The sequence below is a fragment of the Somniosus microcephalus genome, chromosome 5 (assembly GCF_052327205.1).
Source record: "Somniosus microcephalus isolate GS21.2 chromosome 5, FLI_Smic_1.0, whole genome shotgun sequence".
Lineage (NCBI taxonomy): Eukaryota > Metazoa > Chordata > Chondrichthyes > Squaliformes > Somniosidae > Somniosus > Somniosus microcephalus.
The window spans coordinates 703,024-727,604 of NC_140991.1; the positions used below are offsets into that span (position 1 = coordinate 703,024).

The window sequence follows — 24,581 nt, forward strand, 5'->3', positions numbered from 1 at the left end:
TAGGTTTCTTTGCATTGTTTAATGATTTGGTTCACTCGGATTGGTGTTTGGACGGCTGTGTTGGTCTGGGGCTGGTCAGGGTCCGGCTGAGTACTTAGTTTCAGTAGCAGCTGACTCAGGGGACTCTTTTCTGGGTTTAGCTCTTGGGTCTGAAAGGCTTTGAAATGAAGGGTGTCTGGGGAGCTAGATTTGAGGTGATTTAGGAAGTTTAGTGCTCGTTTTTGGATGTTTATTATCAGTGGGTATCTGCCTAGTTCGGCTCTGCATGCATTTGTTGGCGTTTTTCTTTGGGTGCGAAGGATGCTTCGGCAGAATTCTGCAGGTAGGGCTTCTATTGTGTGTTTTTCCCATTTAGTGTAGCTTTGGTGATTTAGCGGGCCCCATACTTCACTACCGTACAGTGCAATGGGCAGGATTATGCTGTCAAATATTTTGAGCCAGATTTTGATTGGGATTTGGATGTTGTAGAATTTTCTTTTTATTGCATATAGGGCTCTTCGGGCTTTTTCTTTTAGTGCATTCACTGCTATGCTGAAGCTCCCTGATGCTGTAATAGTTATTTCTCTTTGTCTCTCTCTCTCTCTGTCTCTCTCTCTGTCTCTCTCACTCTGGCTCTCTCTCTGTCTCTCTGTCTCTCCCTCTCTGTCTGTGTGTGTCTCTCTCTCCCTCTGTCTCTCTCTCTCTCTCTCTCTCTGGCTCTCTCTCTCTTTGTCTCTCTGTCTCTGTCTCTCACTCTGGCTCTCTCTCTGTCTCTCTGTCTCTCCCTCTCTGTCTGTGTGTGTCTCTCTCTCCCTCTGTCTCTCTCTTTTTCTCTCTCTCTGTCTCTCTCTCTTTCTGTCCCTCTCTCTCTCTCTCTCTCTCGCTATCTCTCTTGCTGTCTCGGTCTGTCTCTCTGTCTGTCCCTCTATGTCTCTGACTCTGTCTCTCTGTCTCTGTCTCTCTCTTTTTCTCTCTCTGTCTCTCTTTCTCTCTCTTGCTCTCTCGGTCCCTCTCTGTATCTGTCTCTCTCTCTCTCTGTCTCTCTCTCTCTGTCTCTTTCTGTCTCTCTCTTTTTCTCTCTCTGTCTCTCTCTCTTTCTCTCTCTGTCTCCCTCTCATCTCTCTCTATGTCTCTCTTTTAGTCTCTCTCTCTGTCTCTCTCTCTGTCTCTCTGTCTCTCGCTCTCTGTCTCACTCTCTCTCTGTCTCTCTGTACGTCTGTCTGTCTCGCTCTCTTGCTATCGCTCATGCCCTCGGTCTCTCTGTCTCTGTCTCTCTCTCTCTCTCTGTCTCTCTTTTTGTCTGTCTCTCTGTCTCTCTCTCTGTCTCTCGGTCTGTCTGTCTGTCTCTCTGTCTCTCTCTCTCTGTCTGTCTCTCTCTGTCTCAGTTTCTGTCTCTCTCTCTGTCTCTCTCTCTCTCGCTATCTCTCTTGCTCTCAATTTTCAATTCAATTCAAATTGCTTTATTGGCATGATGACAAGATACATCTTATGTTGCCAAAGCACAGATAAACATGTATGATTGAACACATAAACGCAGATCTAGACATACAGTGTATAGACAAATATACCCATGTATACATAAATATACACACATATAATATGCATATAATTTTTCTTAGATTTAATGGTCATTGGTTGTCCCTCTCCTTATGGCAAGCTGTAACATAGTTTGCCGCTAAAGTTACGCATTTTCTCTGTTCCCCCAATAGATATGGGAGTTTTTGGTGGTCATTCAAATTTTTGAATTCAGGGCATATTTTTATGAATTTTGGGTAGAAATTCCCCCTTATGTCCTGATAGTTTCCACAAGTTGTGAGGAAGTGCAACTCTGTCTCCACCACTCCCTGACTGCAGTGAGAGCATATCCTGTCCTCTCTGGGCAGCCAGGTCTGCCTGTGTCTGCCTTTTTCAATGGCCAGGCTATGCTCACTCAGTCTGTACATTGACAAGGTTTTTCTCAGTTTGCTATCTTTTACCATGGTCAGGTATTCAGCCATGGTGTATTGTCTGTTTAGGGCCAAATAGCAATCGAGTTTGTTTTGGGTTTTTGTCATTTCTGTCCAGTAGGTCAAATATTTTTCCTTTTTTCAGTGACAATTGTGTTGGGTCGAATTCTCTGTGCTAGGATGTCACTGTCCTGGGGCTGATCATTATTAGTAGTGTTAGTAGTTACTTCACTGAGTCCCAGGACCAGTTGACTGAGGGGACTCTTCTCTATGATCATCTCTTGGCATTTCAGGGCTTCGTAATGATAGCAGTGGGGATTGCTCATTTTTAGGTGTTTCCAAAATTTGATGGCTCTTTTTTGGATATTAATTAATAGTGAATATTGGCCTAGTTCTGCCCTGCATGCATTGTTTGCGGTTTTCCTCTGAGTCCGGAGGATACTTTTACAGAATTCTGTATGTAGAATCTCAATTGGGTGTTTGTCCCATTTTGCAAATTCTTGTTGTGTTAGCGGACCCCACACCTCACTGCCATAGAGGCAATTGGTTCAATTACTGATTTAAAAATTTTGAGCCAAATGCCAATTGGAATTTCTATTTGGATTGACTTTTTAATGGCATAGAAAGCCCTTTTTGCTTTCTCTTTCAGTTCATTCACAGCCAAATGAAAATTTCCCATAGAACTGATTTTCAAGCCTAAGTATGTGTAATTTGTAATTTGTTCAATTTTAGTTGCTCCTCGTGTGAAGTTTATTCTGGGTCCCTGATGTCTGGATCTTTGCTGGAACACAAGAACTTTCGTTTTTTGGGGGTTTATTGTCAGGGCCCAGGTCTGACAGAACGACTCTAGCAGATCCAGGTTCTGCTGTAGACCCTCCTCAGTTGGTGAGAGCAGAACCAGGTCATCTGCATAGAGGAGGAATTTAACCTTGGAGTCATATAGGGCAAGGCCAGGTGCTGTAGATTGTTCAAGTAGTTTTGCCAATTCATTTATGTAAATATTAAAGAGTGTCGGTGAGATGGGCGAGCCCTGTGCCACGCCACGCTCCTGTGAGAAATATTTTGTTTGTTTGTTTGTCTCCAGTTTTAACTGCACATTTATTGTTTGTATACATTGATTTAATTACATCATATGTTTTTCCCCCTACACCACTTTCAATAAGTTTTAAGAATAGACCGTCGTGCCAAATAGAATCGAAAGCCTTCTGGAAATCTATAAAGCAGGCAAAAATTTTGCTTTTGTTTTGGTGAACATGTTTGTCAATTAGGGTGTGTAGGTTGAAAATATGATCCGATGTTCTATAATTTGGTAAGAATCCAATTTGGCTTTTACTCAAGACATTGTGCTCCTCAAGGACGTTTATAAGTCTTTGGTTTATGATACTACAGAATACCTTCCCCAGGTTACACAGATGCCTCGATAGTTATTTGGGTCAACTTTGTCTCCACTTTTGTATATGGGCATTATGAGTCCTTTGTTCCAGATATCAGGGAAGTAACCGACACTCAGAACCAAGTTGAAGAGTTTTAGGATGTGTGTTTAATCATCTTGTTTAGGATGCCATCTGCACCGCAAGCTTTTCTTGTTCGCAAGTCCTTGAATTTTTCAAATAGCTCTTTTTCAGTTATTGGGGAGTCTAACGGGTTTTGGTTATCTTTTATGACCAGTTCGAGATTTTCCAATTCTTTACATATTTGATCTTGCTCTGGGCTTAGTGTGTTTTTCTGGTATAATTTTTCAAAATGGCTTTCCCATGTGTCTCCGTTTTGAATGGGCAATTCGTCGTGTTGCTTTTTGTGTAATGTATTCCAGTTGTCCCAGAAACAATTAGAATCAATAGATTCCTCAATGGAGTTGAGTTTACTCTTAATGTACTGTTCTTTCTTGGTTCTGAGCGTGTTTTTGTATTGTGTTAGTGCCTGACAACAAGTAAGGCGTAATTCCTCGATTTCTGGTTGTCTGTGTTTTTGGTTTGATATTTTTCTGAGTTTTTTCCTCATGTTATGGCAATCTGGGTCAAACCATTTTTCGTAGTCTCTGTCTCTGTCTCTCTCTCTGTCTGTCTCGCTCTCTCTCTCTCTCTCTGTCCCTCGCTCTCTGTCTCTCTGTCTCTGTCTCTCTGTCTCTATCTCTCGCTATCTCTCTCTCTCTCTCTGTCTCTGTCTCTGTCTCTGTCTCTGCCTCTCTGCCTCTCTGTCTGTCTGTCTCTGTCTGTCTGTCTCTCTCTCTCTCTCTCTGTCGCTATCTCTCTCTGTCTCTCACTCTCTCTGTCTCTCACTCTCTCTGTCGCTCACTGTCTCTCTCTCTCTCTGTCTCTCTCTCTGTTTCTCTGTTCTGTCTCTCGCTATCTCTCTCTCTGTCTCTGTCTCTCTCTCTGCCTCTCTGTCTCTCTGTCTCTGTCTGTTTCTCTGTCTCTCTCTCTCTCTCAGTTCAGTTCAGTTCAGTTCAAATGCTTTATTGGCATGAAAGTTTACAGAGAACCATATTGCCAAAGCTTACATAGCAAAAAGGTACAGTTTTCCAACATTCTGTAGGTGTCAATCGATTTGACATTTGTTGGGTATATACAATATTACTTTTAAACAATATTAATTTTAAACAGTCTTTCTACTTCATTTGGTACGTTCAATATTAATTTTAAACAGTCTTACTTTTAAACAGTCCTCAGGTTGTGACATGTTGTTACATATTTAGCCCCAAGGTATGGTCTGTCTCCTTCTCCTAGGACTAATCTCAATTTTGACAGATCATCCAATTCCTTGAAATCTGGGGTTGTTTGGCTTAGCTTGTTGAATAATATGTTTCTTGATGTGTTGAATTTTTCGCATTTTAGGAGGAAATGCATTTCTGTTTCAACCTCGCCAGCCAGACATTGATCGCATATTCTATTCTCTCTAGGCTGCCAGGATTTCTTGTATCTGCCTTTTTCAATTTCCAGTTGGTGGTCGCTTAGTCTGTACCTGGTGAGGGTCTGTCTCTGTTTTGTGTCTCTGATGGTCGTGAGGTAGTCTGCCAGTTTATATTCTCTTTTTAGGGCCCGGTAACATTCTAATCTGCTTTGGCTTTCGGTTATTTTGTTCCAATGTTCCAGGTAGGTTTCTTTGCATTTTTTAATGATTTGGTTCACTCGGATTGGTGTTTGGACGGCTGTGTTGGTCTGGGGCTGGTCAGGGTCCGGCTGAGTACTTAGTTTCAGTAGCAGCTGACTCAGGGGACTCTTTTCTGGGTTTAGCTCTTGGGTCTGAAAGGCTTTGAAATGAAGGGTGTCTGGGGAGCTAGATTTGAGGTGATTTAGGAAGTTTAGTGCTCTCTCTCTGTCGCTATCTCTCTCTCTGTCTCTGTCGCTCTCTCTCTCTGTCTGTCTCTGTCTCTGTCTGTCTCTCTGTCTCTGTCTGTCTGTCTCTCTCTCTGTCTCTGTCGCTATCTCTCTCTGTCAATTCCAATTCCAATTCCAATTAAAATGCTTTATTGGCATGAAAGTTTACAGAGAACCATATTGCCAAAGCTTACATAGCAAAAAGGTACAGTTTTCCAACATTCTGTAGGTGTCAATCGATTTGACATTTGTTGGGTACATACAATATTACTTTTAAACAATATTAATTTTAAACAGTCTTTGTACTTCATTTGGTACGTTCAATATTAATTTTAAACAGTCTTAATTTTAAACAGTCCTCAGGTTGTGACATGTTGTTACATATTTGGCCCCAAGGTATGGTCTGTTTCCTTCTCCTAGGACTAATCTCAATTTTGACAGATCATCCAATTCCTTGAAATCTGGGGTTGTTTGGCTTAGCTTGTTGAATAATATGTTTCTTGATGTGTTGAATTTTTCGCATTTTAGGAGGAAATGCATTTCTGTTTCAACCTCGCCAGCCAGACATTGATCGCATATTCTATTCTCTCTAGGCTGCCAGGATTTCTTGTATCTGCCTTTTTCAATTTCCAGTTGGTGGTCGCTTAGTCTGTACCTGGTGAGGGTCTGTCTCTGTTTTGTGTCTCTGATGGTCGTGAGGTAGTCTGCCAGTTTATATTCTCTTTTTAGGGCCCGGTAACATTCTAATCTGCTTTGGCTTTCGGTTATTTTGTTCCAATGTTCCAGGTAGGTTTCTTTGCATTTTTTAATGATTTGGTTCACTCGGATTGGTGTTTGGGCGGCTGTGTTGGTCTGGGGCTGGTCAGGGTCCGGCTGAGTACTTAGTTTCCGTAGCAGCTGACTCAGGGGACTCTTTTCTGGGTTTAGCTCTTGGGTCTGAAAGGCTTTGAAATGAAGGGTGTCTGGGGAGCTAGATTTGAGGTGATTTAGGAAGTTTAGTGCTCGTTTTTGGATGTTTATTATCAGTGGGTATCTGCCTAGTTCGGCTCTGCATGCATTTGTTGGCGTTTTCCTTTGGGTGCGAAGGATGCTTCGGCAGAATTCTGCATGTAGGGCTTCTATTGTATGTTTTTCCCATTTAGTGTAGCTTTGGTGATTTAGCGGGCCCCATACTTCACTACCGTACAGTGCAATGGGCAGGATTATGCTGTCAAATATTTTGAGCCAGATTTTGATTGGGATTTGGATGTTGTAGAATTTTCTTTTTATTGCATATAGGGCTCTTCGGGCTTTTTCTTTTAGTGCATTCACTGCTATGCTGAAGCTCCCTGATGCTGTAATAGTTAGAGCAAGGTAGGTGTAGCTCATAGTGTGTCCTATAGTGGTATCACTGAGGGTAAACTGGTATTTGTTTTCCTGACATCTGGGCCTTTTTTGAAAAATCATGATGTTGGTTTTCTTTAGATTTACTGTTAGAGCCCAATTTTGGCAGTATTTGTCGAGTAGGTCTAGTTGTTGCTGTAATCCCTGTTCTGTGGGAGACAGCAGAACCAGGTCGTCCGCATAGAACAGGGATTTCACTTCTCCATCTAGGAGACGGAGACCTGGTGACTCGCTTTGCTCCAGCATGTCTGCTAATTCATTTATGTATATGTTGAACAGGGTCTCTCTCTCTGTCTCTCTCTGTCTCTGTCTCTCTCTCTGTCTCTCTGTCTCTCTGCCTCTCTGTCTCTCTGTCTCTCTGTCTCTGTCAGTCTCTCTGTCTCTCTCTCTCTCTCTCTCTGTCGCTATCTCTCTCTCTCTCTGTCGCTATCTCTCTCTGTCTCTGTCTTTCTCTCTCTCTCTGTCTCTGTCGCTATCTCGCTCAATTCAATTCAATTCAATTCAAATTGCTTTATTGGCATGACAAGATACATCTTATGTTGCCAAAGCTCAGAAAAACATGTATGATTGAACACATAAACGCAGATCTGTGTGTATAGACAAATATGCCCAGGTATGGAGGGGGAGGGGGAACAGCCAGTTGTCGTGATACATGTTGGTACCAACGACGTAGCTAAAAAAAGGGAAGAGGTCCTACAAGTAGAATTTAGGGAGTTAGGAGCCAAGCTAAAAAGTAGGACCTCGAAGGTAGTAATCTCTGGATTACTACCAGTGCCACGTGCTAGTAAGAGTACAGAGAACAGGATAGTTAGGCTAAATACGTGGCTTGAGCAGTGGTGTAAGAGGGAGGGTTTTAAATTTTTGAGGCATTGGAACCAGTTTTGTGGTAGGTGTGACCTATACAAAAGGGACGGTCTACACCTGTGCAGAGATGGAACTGATGTTCTCGGGGTAATTTTTGATAAAGCAGTTCGGGAGCATTTAAACTAGTATGGCAGGGGGCTAGAAACCTATGTAGTGAAATAGAGGAAAGTGAAAGGCAGACAGAAATAAATGGTAAAAGGGTGAGGAACAAAAAACAAAGGGCCAAACTAATTCATAAAAAATGTGAGCATAAAAAAAGCCTGAGGGTTTTATACCTTAATGCGAGAAGCATCAGGAACAAGGTAGATGAATTAGCTGTGGAAATAGAGGTTAATAATTATGATCTAATTGGGATTACGGAAACATGGTTGCAGGGTGAGCAGGGCTGGGAGCTTAACATACAGGGGTATTCAGTATTTAGGAAGGATCGACAAAAAAGAAAGGGAGGAGGGGTAGCATTGCTAGTAAAAAAGGGGATAAATGCAATTGAAAGGAAGGATATTAACTCAGTTAATACAGAATCTATATGGGTGGAGCTAAGAAATAGCGAGGGGCGAAAAACATTAATAGGAGTGGTATATAGGCCTCCAAATAGTAAAATAGAGGTTAGGGAGGGCATCACGAGGGAAATTAGAGAAGCGTGCAATAAGAGCACAGCTGTCATCATAGGTGACTTTAACTTACATATAGATTGGACTAGCCTAATCAGTAAAAATAATGAGGAGGAGGAATTCCTTGAGTGTTTAAGGGATGGTTATCTGGATCAATATGTCGAGGAACCAACTCGGGAACAGGCTATATTGGACTGGGTACTGTGCAATGAGAAGGGACTAATCAGTAATCTTGTTGTACGGGGACCCTTGGGTCAGAGCGATCATAACATGATCGATTTCTCACTCGAAATGGAGAGCGAAGAAATTGACTCAGAGACTAAGGTCCTGAATTTAAACAAGGGGAATTATGATGCCATGAGACGGGAACTGAGTAGGTCTGATTGGACAACGTTCCTGGGAGGACTGGAGGTAGATAAACAATGGCAAACATTTAAAGATAGAATGACAAAATTGCAAAAATTGTTTATACCAATCTGGCATAAAAGGAAATCTAAAAAGGTGACTCAACCGTGGATAACAGGGGAAATTAGAGACAGCATAAAATCCAAAGATAGGGCGTATAAAATAGCCAAAAAAAGCGCCAGAGCGGAAGATTGGGAACAGTTTAAGATAGAGCAAAGGAGGGCAAAGGGCATAATCAAGAGGGGCAAAATAGCTTACGAAAACAAGCTGGCGGAAAATATAAAAACTAACTCCAAAAGCTTTTATAAGTATATCAAAAGGAAAAGACTGGTGAAAACCAAAGTTGGTCCATTGCAGTCAGATACGGGGGAATATATAATGGGAAATAAGGAAATGGCAGATCAACTAAATGCATACTTTGGGTCAGTCTTTACGAAGGAAGACACAAAAAACCTCCCTGGGATATCGGGAAAAATAGGGACATTGGCAAAGGAGGAACTGACGCAAATCAATATCTCTAAGGATATGGTGTTAAGGAAGCTAAAGGGATTGAAGGTGGACAAATCCCCAGGGCCTGATAACATGCATCCTAGGGTACTGAAGGAGGTGGCCCTAGAGATAGCGGATGCACTAAGGATGATTTTTCAGAATTCATTAGACTCGGGAACAGTGCCCATGGATTGGAGGGTAGCTAACGTTACCCCACTATTCAAAAAGGGGGGTAGGGAAAAAGCAGGTAATTACAGACCTGTAAGCCTTACATCAGTTGTGGGCAAAATGCTGGAGTCCATCATTAAGGATGAAATAGCGGAGCACTTAGCAAATGGGGACAGGATAGGACAGAGTCAACATGGATTTACAAAGGGTAAATCGTGCTTGACTAATCTATTGGAATTTTTTGAGGGAGTAACTGGTAGAATAGATGGGGGAGAGCCAGTAGATGTGGTGTACCTGGACTTCCAAAAGGCCTTCGATAAGGTCCCACATAAAAGATTAGCATGGAAAATTGAGGCTCATGGGATAAAGGGGAAAGTATTGGCGTGGATAGGGAACTGGCTGTCAGATAGAAAACAGAGAGCTGGAATAAACGGCTCATTTTCTGAATGGCAGGCAGTAACAAGTGGGGTACCACAGGGATCTGTCCTGGGCCCCCAGCTGTTCACAATTTACATTAATGACCTGGATCAGGGAGTCGGATGCAGCATTTCCAAATTTGCAGACGACACTAAACTAGGAGGGGGGGTGGGCTCAGAGGAAGAGACCAGGAAGCTCCAGAGCGATTTGGACAGACTGGGCGATTGGGCGGATAAATGGCAGATGCACTATAATGTGGACAAGTGCGAAGTTATCCACCTTGGGTGCAGGAACGGGAGGGCAAATTATTATTTAAATGGCAATAGATTGGGAGAGGGGGAAGTACAGAGAGACCTGGGTGTTCTTGTACACCAGTCACTGAAGGCGAGCATGCAGGTGCAACAGGCGGTCAAGAAGGCAAACGGTATGCTGGCCTTCATAGCAAAAGGGTTAGAATACAGGAACAGGGATACCTTGCTGCAGCTGTACAGGGCACTGGTGAGACCACACCTCGAGTACTGTGTACAGTTTTGGTCGCCTCATCTGAGGAAGGATGTTCTTGCCATGGAGGGGGTGCAGCGGCGATTCACCAGGCTGATACCAGGAATGGCGGGAATGACCTATGAGGAGAGACTATGTAGTTTAGGGATGTACACACTGGAGTTTAGAAGATTGAGAGGGGACCTCATAGAAGTATATAAAATTCTGACAGGTCTAGACAGACTGGATGCAGAAGGAATGTTTCCCTTGGCGGGTGAGAACAGAACTAGAGGACATAATTTAAGGATAAGGGCTAAACCATTTAGGACAGAGATGAGGGGGAATTTCTTCACTCAGAGAGTGGTGAACCTGTGGAACTCATTGCCACAGAGGGCAGTGTACGCCAGCTCATTAAATATATTTAAGAGGGAATTAGATATATTTCTACGGGCAAAAGGGGTTAAGGGTTACGGAGAGAAGGCGGGGACGGGATACTGAATTAAAGGATCAGCCATGATCTCATTGAATGGCGGAGCAGGCACGAAGGGCCGAATGGCCTACTCCTGCTCCTATCTTCTATGTATCTATGTATACATAAATATACATACATATAATACTAGCAGGGGTGGCCCGGCATTGCCAGGGCAGTTTAGAGGGCTGCGTGGTTGACGGCCGGCCGCTGTCGGTCCCCCACTGTGTGTCTCGGGCTGAGCGGTTGTGAGGCCCGGCCCGAGTGACCCCAAATCACCTCCTGCACCGGCGGGCCGACGCAGCGTTGAGGAAAAGCAGGGGAAAAATTGGTGGCGAAGTTTCGGGAGGCTGCAGGATTAGGTCCCGCCCGTGATGCACCGATTGGTCAACCATCAGGTCACTGAACTGTAGGATTGGTCAACCATCATGTCACTCAACGCTAATGAGCGGTAGGATTGGTCAACCGCTAATGAGCAGATCTTTGAACGTTTTTTGTATACTGTCGGAACAATTTTTGTCTGACCAAAAAGTAGATATGCCTATGACACTTCCCTGATCATAACCTTTCTTTTGATATAACATATGTGTAGGTACGCTCTATAACTTTTGAGTGTATAGCGGACAGACAGACGGACAGACAGACGGACAGACAAACCAACCGCTTTATATATATATATAAAAAAAAATAAGTATAGAATAGATAGATACATATAATCTTTTCTTAGATTTAATGCTCACTGGTTGTCCCTCTGCTTATGGCAAGCTGTAACATAGTTTGCCGCTAAAGTTACGCATTTTCTCTGTTCCCCTAATAGATATGGGAGTTTTTGGTGGTCATTCAAATTTTTGATTTCAGGGCATATTTTTATGAATTTTGGGTAGAAATTCCCCCTTATGTCCTGATAGTTTCCACAAGTTGTGAGGAAGTGCAACTCTGTCTCCACCACTCCCTGACTGCAGTGAGAGCATATCCTGCCCTCTCTGGGCAGCCAGGTCTGCCTTTTTCGATGGCCAGGCTATGCTCACTAAGTCTGTACATTGTCAAGGTTTTTCTCAGTTTGCTATCTTTTACCATGGTCAGGTACTCAGCCATGGTGTATTGTCTGTTTAGGGCCAAATAGCAATCGAGTTTGTTTTGGGTTTTTGTCGTTTCTGTCCAATAGGTCAAATATTTTTCTTTTTGTTTAGTGACAATTGTGTTGGGTCGAATTCTCTCTGTCGCTATCTCTCTCTCTGTCTCTGTCGCTGTCGCTATCTCTCTCTCTGTCTCTCTGTCTGTCTCTCTGTCTGTCTCTCTGTCTCTGACTCTCTCTGTCTCTGTCTCTGTCTCTGTCTCTCTCTGTCCCTCTCTAGCTCTCTCTCTGTCTCTGTCTAACTCTGTTCTTCCTCACACAGGCCTGGAGACGATGGTGTACACAGATCCTCTCTGCCCTCAGGTCAGTCCTTTATGTTGTTTCATTTTATTCCGTGTCCCGTGTCTCGCAAACATCAAACAGCAGCCCTACTGTCAGTGAAGAACATCTCACTCTCTCTTATGCCCTCTGCTTTCTTTCCACCACTATCTCCCCTTCCCTCTTCTCACCCTCCTCTTTCCCAACAACCGCAACAACAACTTGTATTTATATAACATCTTTAACATAGTAAACTGTCCCAAGGCGCTTCACAGGAGCGATTATCAAACAAAATCTGACTCCGAGCCACATAAGGAGATAATAGGAGAGGTGACCAAAAGTTTGGTCAGAGAGGTAGGTTTTAAGGAGCGTCTTTAAGGAGGAGAGGGGTAGAGAGGCGGAGAGGTTTCGGGAGGGAATTCCAGAGCTTAGGGCCCAGGTGGCTGAAGGCACGGCCGCCAATGGTGGAGGGGTTAAAATAGGGGATGCGGAAGAGGCCAGAATTAGAGGAGCGCAGGTATCTCGGGAGGGTTGTAGGGCTGAAGGAGATTACAGAGATAGGGAGGGGCGAGGCCATGGAGGGATTTGAAAACTAGGATGAGAATTTTAAAATCGAGGCATTGCCGGACTGGGCGCCAATGTAGGTCAGTGAGCACAGGGGTGATGGGCGAACGGGACTCGGTGCGAGTTTTTTTTTTTAATTCATTGATGGGATGTGGACATCGCTGGCTAGGCCCGCATTTAGTGCCCATCCCTAATTGCCCTTGAGAAGATGGTGGTGAGCCGCCGCCTTGAACCGCTGCAGTCCATATGGTGTAGGTACACCCACAATGCTGTTAGGAAGGGAGTTCCAGGATTTTGGCCCAGCGACAGTGAAGGAACGGCGATACAGGTCCAGGTCAGGATGGTGTGTGGCTTGGAGGGGAACTTGTAGGTGGTGATGTTCCCATGCGTCTGCTGCCCTTGTCCTTCTAAGTGGTAGAGGTCGCGGGTTTGGAAGGTGCCGTTGAAGGAGCTTTGGCGAGTTGCTGCAGTGCATCTTGTAGATGGTACACACTGCAGCCACAGTGCGCCGGTGGTGGAGGGAGTGAATGTTGAAGGTGGTGGATGGAGTGCCAATCAAGCGGGCTGCTTTATCCTGGATGGTGTCGAGCTTCTTGAGTGTTGCTGGAGCTGCACTCATCCAGGCAAGTGGAGAGTATTCCATCACACTCCTGACTTGTGCCTTGTAGATGGTGGAAAGGCTTTGGGGAGTCAGGAGGTGAGACACTCGCTGCAGAATTCCCAGCCTCTGGCCTGCTCTTGTAGCCACAGTATTTATATGGCTGGTCCAGTTCAGTTTCTGATCAATGGTAACCCCCAGGATGTTGATAGTGGGGGATTCAGCGATGGTAATGCCATTGAATGTCAAGGGGAGATGGTTAGAGTCTCGCTTGTTGGAGATGGTCATTGCCTGGCACTTGTGTGGTGTGAATGTTACTTGCCACTTGTCAGCCCAAGTCTGAATGTTGTCCAGGTCTTGCTGCATATGGACACGGACTGCGTCAGTATCTGGCGAGTCTCGAATGGTGCTGAACAATGTGCAATCATCAGCGAACATCCCCACTTCTGACCTTATGATGGAGGGAAGGTCATTGATGAAACAGCTGAAGATGGTTGGGCCTAGGACACTGCTCTGAGGAACTCCTGCAGTGCTGTCATGTGATTGAGATGAATGACCTCCAACAACCACAGCCAACTTCCTTTGTGCTAGGTATGATTCCAACCAATGGAGAGTTTTCCCCTTGATTCCCATTGACTTCAGTTTTGTTAGGGCTCCTTGATGCCACACTCGATCAAATGCTGCCTTGATGTCAAGGGCGGTCACTCTCACCTCACCTCTTGAGTTCAGCTCTTTTGTCCATGTTTGGACCAAGGCTGTAATGAGGTCAGGAGCTGAGTGGCCCTGGCGGAACCCAAACTGGGCGTCAGTTAGCAGGTTATTGCTGAGTAAGTGCCGCTTGATAGCACTGTCGACGACACCTTCCATCACTTTGCTGATGATTGACAGTAGACTGATGGGACGGTAATTGTCCGGGTCGGATTTGTCCTGCTTTTTGTAGACAGGGCATACTTGGGCAATTTTCCACATTGCCGGGTAGATGCCAGTGTTGTAGCTGTACTGGAACAGCTTGGCTAGGGGCGCAGCTAGTTCTGGAGCAACAAGAGTTAGGACACGGGCAGCCGAGTTTTGGATGACCTCAAGTTTACGTAGGGTGGAATGTGGGAGGCCAGCCAGGAGTGCGTTGGAATAGTGGAGTCTGGAGGTAACAAAGGCATGGCTGAGGGTTTCAGCAGCGGATGAGCTGAGGCAGGGCGGAGACGGGCGATGTTACGGAGGTGGAAGTAGGCGGTCTTAGTGATGCCGCGGATATGTGGTCGGAAGCTCATCTCCAGGTCAAATAGGATGCCAAGGTTGGGAAGGGTCTGGTTCAGCCTCAGACAGATGCCAGGGAGAGGGATGGCATCAGTGGCTCAGGGACGGAGTTTGTGGCTTCAGTCTTTCCAATATTTAGTTGGAGGAAATTTCTGCTCATCCAGCACTGGATGTCGGACAAGCAGTCTGACAAATCAGAGACCGTGGAGGAGTCGCGAGAAGCGATAGTGAGGTAGAGCTGGGTGTCATCAGTGTACATGTGGAAACTGACGTGGTGTTTTCGGATGATGTCGCCAAGGGGCAGCATGTTTGAGAAATAGGAGGGGCCAAGGATAGATCCTTCGAGTAGAAAAGGTTAAGAGGAGATTTCCTAGAGCTGTTCAAAATCATAAATGGTTTTGATGGAGTAAATAAGGAGAAACTGTTTCCAGTGGCAGGAGGGTCGGTAACCAGAGGACACAGATTTAAGGTGATTGGCAAAAGACCTAGAGAGAAAGTACTCAGCAAACTAATGGGACTAAAGGTGGACAAGTCCCTTGGACCCGATGGCCTGCATCTTAGGGTCTTAAAAGAGGTGGCTGCAGAGATAGTGGATGCATTGGTTGTAATCTACCAAAATTCCCTGGACTCTGGAGAGGTCCCAGCGGATTGGAAAACCGCAAATGTAACGCCCCTATTTAAGAAAGGACGGAGACAGAAAGCAGGAAACTATAGACCAGTTAGCCTAACATCTGTCGTTGGGAAATGCTGGAGTCCATGATTAAGGAAGTGATAGCAGGACATTTAAAAATCATAATATAGTCAAGCAGAGTCAGCATGGTTTTATGAAAGGGAAATCATGTTTGACAAATTTGCTGGAGTTCTTTGAAGATGTAACGAGCAGGTGGATAAAGGGGAACCAGTAGATGTCGTGTATTTGGATTTCCAGAAGGCATTCGATAAGGTGCCACATAAAAGGTTACTGCACAAAATAAGGACTTATGGGGTTGTGGGTAATATATTAGATTGGATAGAGGATTGGCTAACTAACAGAAAACAGAGTGTCATGATAAATGGGTCATTTTCAGGTTGGCAAACTGTAACTATTGGGGTGCCACAGGGATCAGTGCTGGGGCCTCAACTATTTACAATCTATATTAATGACTTGGATGAAGGGACCGAGTGTAATGTAGCCAAATTTGCTGATGATACAAAGATAGGTGGGAAAGCAAATTGTGTGGAGGACGCAAAGAATCTCCAAAGGGATATAGACAGGCTAAGTGAGTGGGCAAAAATCTGGCAGATGGAGTTTAATGTGGGAAAATGCGAGGGTATCCACTTTGGTAGGAAAAATAAAAAAGCAAATTATTATTTAAATGAGGAGAGATTACAAAATGCTGAGGTACAAAGGGATCTGGGGGTCTTTATATATGAATCACAAAAAGTTAGCATGTAGGTACAGCAAGTAATTAGGAAGGCAAATGGAATGTTGGCCTTTATTGCAAAGGGAATGGAGCATAAAAGTAGGGAAGTCCTGTTACAACTGTACAGGGCGTTGGTGAGACCGCACCTGGAGTACTGCGTACAGTTTTGATCTCCTTATTTAAGGAAGGATATACTTGCATTGGAGGCAGTTCAGAGAAGGTTCACGAGGTTGATTCTGGAGATGAAGGGGTTGTCTTATGAAGAAAGGTTGAGCAGGTTGGGCCTATACTCATTGGAGTTTAGAAGAATGAGAGGGGATCTTATTGAAACATGTAAGATTCTGAAGGGGCTTGATAGTGTGGTGTATGTAACTTGTTCCACCTTAAGAGAACTTAAACCTGTTCCACCTTAAGAGATGTACTACTTTCTTTGGCTGCTGTATACGGTAATACCGGTGGTGACCACACCGGTATATAAGTGCTGTGTAGTAATTTGCTGGGTAGTACAGCCCTAACCTCCGAATAGTAAAGACCTATTGAAAAGTTATTCTTGTAGTCTGTGTCAGTAATTGACCTTAAATATAACTGGAACACACAGACTTAACAGTGGCGACGAGTCCGATCTTACCCTGCGGCAGTTTACATCCACGGCAGCTTCGTCCTCAGAACGGGCGTCGAGAAGAGGCATCCACCCTCATCATCCTGCTGAACAGCACATCGCGCGGGAGGCATCGAGGACCCGGAGTGAAGAAGAGAAATTCTGAACTCGAAGCCCCCATCAGCGGCAGACAGCTATCTTCCTTCTACCACGGTGGTGGGTAAGCCAATCAGCGAAAGTCGGCCGCGTTGGCTGTAGCGAAGGGGAGGGAAGACGGAGGAAAGAGGGCGGTGAAATCGACCGCGGCCGGTGAAAAGGGCCGGGCCGCATTCGGGCCGAAAGGCGCAGCGACTGGGGCAGCTGAAGGCGCGAGAGCCGCGGCGAATTCGAACGCAGCGGGTGCACATAACCGGGCTGCAAGAAGGGCTGCGAGGCGCAACGGCAGGGAAGCGCGAATGCCCACGGGAACCGCGGTGGAGTAGAAGCAGCGTCGGGGGAGTTGTTAACCACTGGGGAGGCGAGACCGGCAGCAGCACAGCAATCGCCATTGCAGCCAGCGGGTGAAGAAGACGAGCGCGGGAAAGACCGCCAAGCGCGGGAAGCCGCCATTTTGGAAAAAAAAAATTGCAAAGATGCCTAAACATGGGAACATTAATACTTTTGATAGCGACATTGAAGATTGGACCACGTATGTAGAACGCATAGAAGTTTATTGTAGAGCAAATAAGATACCAGATGGGGAGAAAGCACTAACATTATTAAACTTAATGGGTGCGAAGACATACGGGCAATTGAAACACCTTCTATCACCAGAGAAACCGGCGGATAAGACTTTCGCGGATATTGTTACCGTCCTGAAAAATCATTTAAGCCCCACGCCACTGATGCTAGCGGAACGATTTAAATTTTACAGCAGAAAGCAGCTGAAAGATGAAAGCAATGCTGAATTTTTAATTGAATTGCGTAAGCTAGCAAAGTACTGTTAGTTTGGAACAGGACTAACAGATGCGCTAAGAGATAAATTTGTGTGTGGATTTTTAAAAGAAGAGACACAAAAGCGACTGCTTGAGGAGAATGAGCTGACGCTTGATAAAGCTGTCGCTATGGCAGCATCGCACGAAGCCGCAGCGAGAGGCACGGCGGTAATGCAGCTACGGTCACCGGAACTCAGCACAAATCAAATGGTCTTGGGTACAGTAAAATGTTATCGTTGTGGAAAGACAACGCACGATCAGAACCAGTGCTGGTTCAAAAATAAGGAATGCAGAAAATGTGGCAGGCTTGGTCACATAGCTAAAGTATGCCGGTCAGGAGAGAAGACCAGCAACAAAAAGTCACCGCAGGGAAAGTACAGAAAGGTACACAAGGTGACAGAGAACAGTTCGAATGAACAGAAGTCAGATTCAGACGCCAGCAGTAATGAACTGGGTAGCTTAAGAGTACACAACGTTGGTAAGGAAGCAGACCTCCAGACAATTTGGGTCACACTTCAGATAGCAGGAGTCCAAGTGAAGATGGAATTGGACACTGGATCGGCGTAGACGGTCATGAATAAGAAAGATTACAAAAGGTTATTCCAACATATTCCCCTACGGGATACGGAGATTGTATTGAAAACATACACGGGGCAAAGATAGAGGTAAAGGTGGTCCACAAGGGCAAAGAAAGCCGAGGAATGGACTTATATGTGCTACCTGAAGGAGGTCCACCACTACTGGGATGGGAGTGGATTAGAAAAATGAATATGGACTGGCATTCCTTAAAAGCACTAACGGTAGATGCCAGGGAAACAGATGTCAAACCTAAACGATTGTCCAGAATATTGGACGATGCTAAAGAGGTGTTCCAGCAGGGACTGGGAACACTGAGAGGAATTACGGCAAACATCAAGATTGAAGAACATGCACAACCAAAATTTTTCAAAGACAGACCGGTACCCTATGCGATACGACCTGCTGTGGAAGCGGAGCTGGAAGTGCTAGAACGTTCAGGAGCACTGTCTAAGGTAGACTGGAGTGAGTGGGCTACGCCCATTGTTCCCGTGATGAAATGTCCTTCGAGCAACAAGCCGGGAGAACCAGGGAAGGTTCGCATCTGTGGAGATTTCAAGATCACTGTTAATCCGGTGCTTCACACGGTGCAGTATCCGCTTCCGCGGATTGAGGATATCTTCGCTTCATTGTCGGGCGGGAAACACTTCACCAAGATAGACCTGGCGCAGGCGTACTTACAGATGGAAGTTGAGGAAGAGTCATGCCAGTACCTCACGATCAACACGCATAGAGGCTTGTACCGGTATAATAGACTGGTTTTTGGAGTGGCATCGGCTCCAGCAATTTGGCAGAGGGCCATGGAGCAGGTATTACAGGGAATTCCAGGCACACAATGTTACCTGGACGATATTCTGATTACAGGAGATGGTGACGAGGAACACCTCGCAAATTTGGAACTGGTGCTCATCAGATTGAAAGAATATGGACTTCGAGTTAATCGGCAGAAATGTGAGTTCTTTCAGAAGCGGATCTCGTACTGTGGCCATGTCATTGACCAGGAGGGACTTCATAAGTCTCCTGACAAGATCGAAGCGGTTGTGAAGGCTCCCGCTCCGGTTAATGTATCTCAGTTGAGGTCGTTCCTAGGATTGATTAACTATTACCATAAGTTTCTGCCAAATTTATCCACGGTACTGCACCCGCTGAACGCTCTTTTGCAGAAGGGAGTACCATGGGAGTGGAGCGAGGACTGTAAGAAGGCCTTTCGCAAAAGCAAGGAATTGATAACCTCAGAGGAAGTGTTGGCTCACTTCAACCCAACACTGCCTATTCGTTTGGCTTGTGATGCTTCTCCATATGGTATTGGGGCAGTACTCTCACACAAGTTGCCAAATGGCATGGAGAGGCCAGTCGCGTTCGCATCCAGATCATTGACCTCCGCTGAGCGCAACTATGCTCAGATAGATAGGGAGGCTCTCAGCCTTGTGTGGGGAGTAAAGAAGTTTAATCATTACCTGCAGGGCCAAAAGTTTACGCTTCTGACAGACCATCAGCCGTTGGTATCCATTTTTAACCCTAAGAAGGGTGTGTCGGTGATGACAGCACAGAGACTCCAGAGATGGTCCCTTTTCCTAGGGGCACATCAATATCAGATAGAATTCAAAGGTACAAAGCAGCATGGTAATGCTGATGGGCTGTCGCGCCTGCCACTACCTGAAGAAGAGGAGACAACGAGGGTTGACCCTGTTGAGTTATTTCACTCGACCATCATCGAGTGTTTACCAGTCACCAATGCAAGTATTGAAAGAGAAACCAGGAACGACCCGACACTGTCCCGAGTCTACGAGGTGACTGTGAAGGGATGGCCAGCACATGGTGATTCTCTGTTACCGGCATTCTCGGCAAGACGAGACCAGCTGTCCGTCTGTCAAGGAACATTGATGTATGGAACGAGAGTGATTATTCCTCCTAAGTTAAGGGAAAGAGTTCTAAAGGAACTGCATGAAGGTCATCTGGGGGGAGTCAAGATGAAAAGCCTTGCTAGGGCTTATGTGTGGTGGCCGGGTATCGACCAACAGATAGAGGAGCTGACGAAAAGCTGCTCAGGGTGCCAAAAAGTGCAAAATGCACCTCCGATTGCACCGCTGCATCCATGGGAACGGCCTTCAGCCCCATGGCAACACGTACATATTGACTTTGCTGGTCCATTCATGGACTCCATGTTTCTAATTGCGGTGGACGCACATTCTAAATGGCCAGAAGTGATCAAGATGACTACCACTACTTCAGAAAAGACAATTGCAGTGTTAAGAACGATATTCGCAAGGAACGGATTGCCAGAACAAATATGTTCCGACAACGGACCACAGTTCGTGTCAGAAGAATTCCAAAAATTCTTAAAGAAGAATGGGGTGAAACATTATACCTCTGCCCCATATCATCCGGCTACAAATGGGTTGGCCGAGAAATTTGTACAAACATTCAAAAAGGCAATAAAGGCCATGAGCGAAGATCAGATTCCACTACAACATAAGGTGGACAAGTTTCTACTGGCATATCGAAACGCCGCTCATGCAGTGACAAACCAAAGTCCTGCCATGATGTTTTATAACAGGAGGTTGCGGTCCAGGTTGGACTTGTTAAAACCAAATGTGCGGAGGGAAGTTGAAAACAAACAGTTCCAGCATATAAATAACAAGACCACTTGGAGTTTCGAGGTAGGACAACCAGTGTTGGCCAGGGACTATGGAAACGAGAAATGGCAATCCGGAACAATTCGGGCCAGACAAGGACCCCTGATGTACACGGTAGATGTTGGTAAAAATGTAATACGGCGTCATGCTGACCAACTGGTAGAATCGAGAACAACGGTCGAACCCATGGTTACGACAGAGACAACCGTGGAAGAAGTTAGTGAACCTGAAGCATCTACCTCGGCAGTGAATGTACCTGATGATGATGTCCAAGACATAAGAGACCAACTGGAGGAGTCACCTCAGCAACAAGAATCAGAGACCCCTGAAAGGCGTTATCCAACTCGAATCAGGAGGCCTCCTGAGAGACTGAACCTTTGAACTGTTTCTACATGAAGTTGTATATGTATATATGTTATTATGTTATGTTAAATGGGGATATAACTGTTAAGCTAAAAAGGGAGGATTGTGGCGTATGTAACTTGTTCCACCTTAAGAGAACTTAAACCTGTTCCACCTTAAGAGATGTACTACTTTCTCTGGCTGCTGTATACGGTAATACCGGTGGTGACCACACTGGTATATAAGTGCTGTGTAGTAATTTGCTGGGTAGTACAGCCCTAACCTCCGAATAGTAAAGACCTATTGAAAAGTTATTCTTGTAGTCTGTGTCAGTAATTGACCTTAAATATAACTGGAACACACAGACTTAACAGACAGGGTAGATGCTGAGAGGATGTTTCCCCTCGTGGGGGAATCTAGAACTAGGGGGCATAGTTTCAGAATAAGGGGGCACCCATTTAAAACAGAGATGAGGAGGAATTTCTTCTCTCAGAGGGTCGTGAATCTGTGGAATTCTCTGCCCCAGAGTGCTGGGGAGGCGGAGTCAGTGAATATATTTAAGGTGGAGATAGACAGATTTTTGAACGATAAGGGAGTCGAGGGTTATGGGGAGCGGGCAGGGAAGTGGAGTTGAGGCCAAGATCAGATCAGCCATGATCTTATTGAATGGCAGAGCAGGCTCGAGGGGCTGAATGGCCGACTCCTGCTCCTACGTCTTATGTTCTTATGTAGGGGAGATGAGGAGAATGTTTTTTACGCAGCGAGTTGTTGTGATCTGGAACGCGCTGCTTGAAAGGGCGATGGAAGCAGATTCAGTAGTAACTTTCAAAAGGGAATTGGGTAAATACTTGAAGGGAAAATGGGGAAAGAGCAGGAGAGTGGGGTTCATGGATAGCTCTTTCAAAGAGCCGGCACAGGCACGATGGGCCAAATGGCCTCCATCTGTGCTGTATCTTTCTGTGATTCTATGGGGTCGATTTTCCCGCAGGTGCAGGGAATTGTCAGGTTCCCCCATGAATGTAAATGGGTCTGCCAGATTGATGCAATTTTCCCTCAATTGGCCAATTCATTTCCAGCGTGTGGGAACCCTTGCTAGTCAGAGAGCCCCACAGTATGATGTCATCATTCGTGGTGCTTTTAAAGTCTATAGCAAGCATTGCAGCCTCTGCAGGCTTCCATACGAACCACACAGGATGGCAGAGGAGCCTGCAGCAGCTGTGGCCAGTGCCAGTACCCGAGCTGGCCGCAAATTTGACGAGGCTTCACTGCAGGCATTATTGGATGGGGTGAGGGCCCACAGGGAGGTCCTCTTCCCTAGGTCAGGGAGGAAGAGGCCTCCCACTGAGATCAAGGCTGCATGGATGCAGGTGGCAGCAGATGTCAACTCACTGGGAGTCACCAGAAGAACTTGGATACAGTGCAGGAAGCGCTTCCATGACCTTCACCGTACAGGAAAAGTAAGTATGAAGTTTCCATTACCCTCAAACTGATCTCCATTGCCTTTCCCCACCAGCACTCAGCTTTAGCACTCTCTTCCTCCACATCCCACTTCACAGTCACATCCATGCACCCTTGCACAAAGATGTGCGGGTTAGGATGATTGGCTATGATAAATTGACCCTTAGTGTTAGGGGGATTAAATACGTGGGGTTACGGAGATCGGGTGGGATATGTGTCGGTGCAGGCTCGATGGGCCGAAGTGGCCTCTATCTGCACTGTGGGGTTTCTGTGATTTCTGTGTTACCCATTCCCTCTCTCTCTATGCTCACGTTCACATAACTATTCCACCATGCAGCCCTCACACTCCCTCTCACTCTGATGCTTTGAACACAACTGACAACACACAGGGAGGGCCCTTGGTCTTGCAGCCTCATACCATCTTTGTCTCCCTCTAAGCATCTATGCTATGCAATCTCTACACTCACTCCTTCATTCTCACTCAACCTCCACTTGTCTCCCTCATTGCAGGAAAAGAGAGCTCACAACAACAGAGAGCGAGCCAGGACTGGAGGAGGCCCACCCTCAATAGCCCACCTGACCCCCTGGGAGGAAGGAGCCCTGGAAATTGTCGGGGCTGATGTGGCTGCGGAGGTTGGGGAAGGAGAGACAGGGGCAGTCCCGCAAGCTGGTGACAGAATAGTTTTCCATCTCCCTCATTGACATAGCAAGAGTCGCTGTTATGATTCTGAAGCTACATCATTTGGACTTATGAACATCTGCAAAATCCAATGTGCATGTAACCTTGGCATCACATCTCTAACTCTTTCCTTTACTCCCCCACAGGACCATCCGAAGCCCCCGTCCCCACTGCGGAGGAGGAAGAGGCTGAGCAGCCAGACGCCTCAGAGGAAGCGCCAACCTCTGAGGGCACAGCGTCAGCAGTATTCAGCGCACCCAGCACCAGCGCAGACACTCACACCTCAGTGGGACCTTCGCAAGATAGAGTAGTATTGTCACTTAGTGTATCACAGCTCACAAGTGAGCATCTGCAGATGGTGGAGACTGGGACAGCAGTGGAGAGTCCTTGTCGGAGGGCGCAGGACTCTGTCAGCTCAGCTCTGCTGCATTTCGACCCTCTGCCTCTGGGTCCATCCGCAAGAGAAGAGGTGATGGGTCTCCATGCACAGATGGAGGAGTCTCTGGCAGGTTTTGTCTCCAGGGTCGCTGCGAGTGTGGAGCGAATGGAGGAGCCCATAGTGAACATGAGCAGAGCCTTTGTGGAGTCATTGGCGCATGAACGCATCACCACGGAAAGGATGGCAACCTCCGCGGAAAGGATGGCTACAGTAGAGGAGAGGATGGCTACGGCCATGGAGGAGCTAGGTCGCCAGAGTGTTGAAAACATGGTGAGTGTTCAGAGAATAGACTGACATCTCTGGAGGAGTGATGGTCAGCTATTCAGCAGAGAAACCAGAACTTCATGGCAGGCCCTCTGAGTAGGACTGGTCATTATCACATTGCTTTTTGTGGGATCTTACTGTGCGCAAATTGGCTGCTGCGTTTCCTACATTACAACAGAGGCTGCATTTCAAAAATACTTCGTTGTTTGTAAAGCGCTTTGGGACATGTGAGCTGGTGAAAGGCACTGCAGAAATGGAAGTTTCCTTTTTCTGTTTATCTGACCCTTGTCCTGCCTCTCCTGCAGTCTCGCTATCTGTTTCTCAGTCTGTTGTTAATAAAGTGAATTCTGGAGCAACATCTAGACAAATGCTGAAGTCCAGCCTCTGTATCAATGAGTTCAAGGACAAACTCGAAAAAGCTTCTGGTGTATTTAATGTTCCACTCAGCACTGAGGATACGGCGTCTGTTTGACACAGGAGGTAGCAAGATTACAACTCCGAGGGGGAAAAATTCAGTATCGCCCCATTTGGGGCACCATTATCGGCCGTGCGCAAAGTTTAGCGCCTGGCGCTAATTATTGCCTCCGACGGCAAACTTAGCTTTTATCGCCCCTGGAGGTGATTGGAGCGCTAAATCAGGCGCTTCACACCTGTCTTAAGGCGCAAAGGCCGAGGAGCGAGGCGCTAACTCAGAGCGCTGGCGAAACAAGGAAGGGCAAGTCAAAATAAACCTGCAAAGTCCTCAAAACTCCTTCACACAGCGTTGAATCTCTCCAGAAGTCTCTCTCTCTCTCTCAGAATGCGTGGTGCAAAAATGTCACCAACAAAAAAAGGCAGGAAGCGGTCGCCTTTAAATAGCGCCCCCCCAGTCCCTT

At 46.0% G+C, this 24,581-nt stretch overlaps 1 protein-coding gene across 1 annotated transcript in view; it reads left to right on the forward strand.

Annotated features, from left to right (window-relative positions):
* Positions 1 to 24,581, forward strand: part of LOC147116794 (nuclear receptor-binding protein 2-like) — a 301,760-nt gene that overhangs the window by 170,418 nt on the left and 106,761 nt on the right. Inside the window, exon 5 of the mRNA XM_085987208.1 lies at positions 11,926 to 11,966. Within this exon, the coding sequence (XP_085843334.1) occupies positions 11,926 to 11,966 (41 nt within the window). The remainder of the gene's footprint in view (positions 1 to 11,925; positions 11,967 to 24,581) is intronic.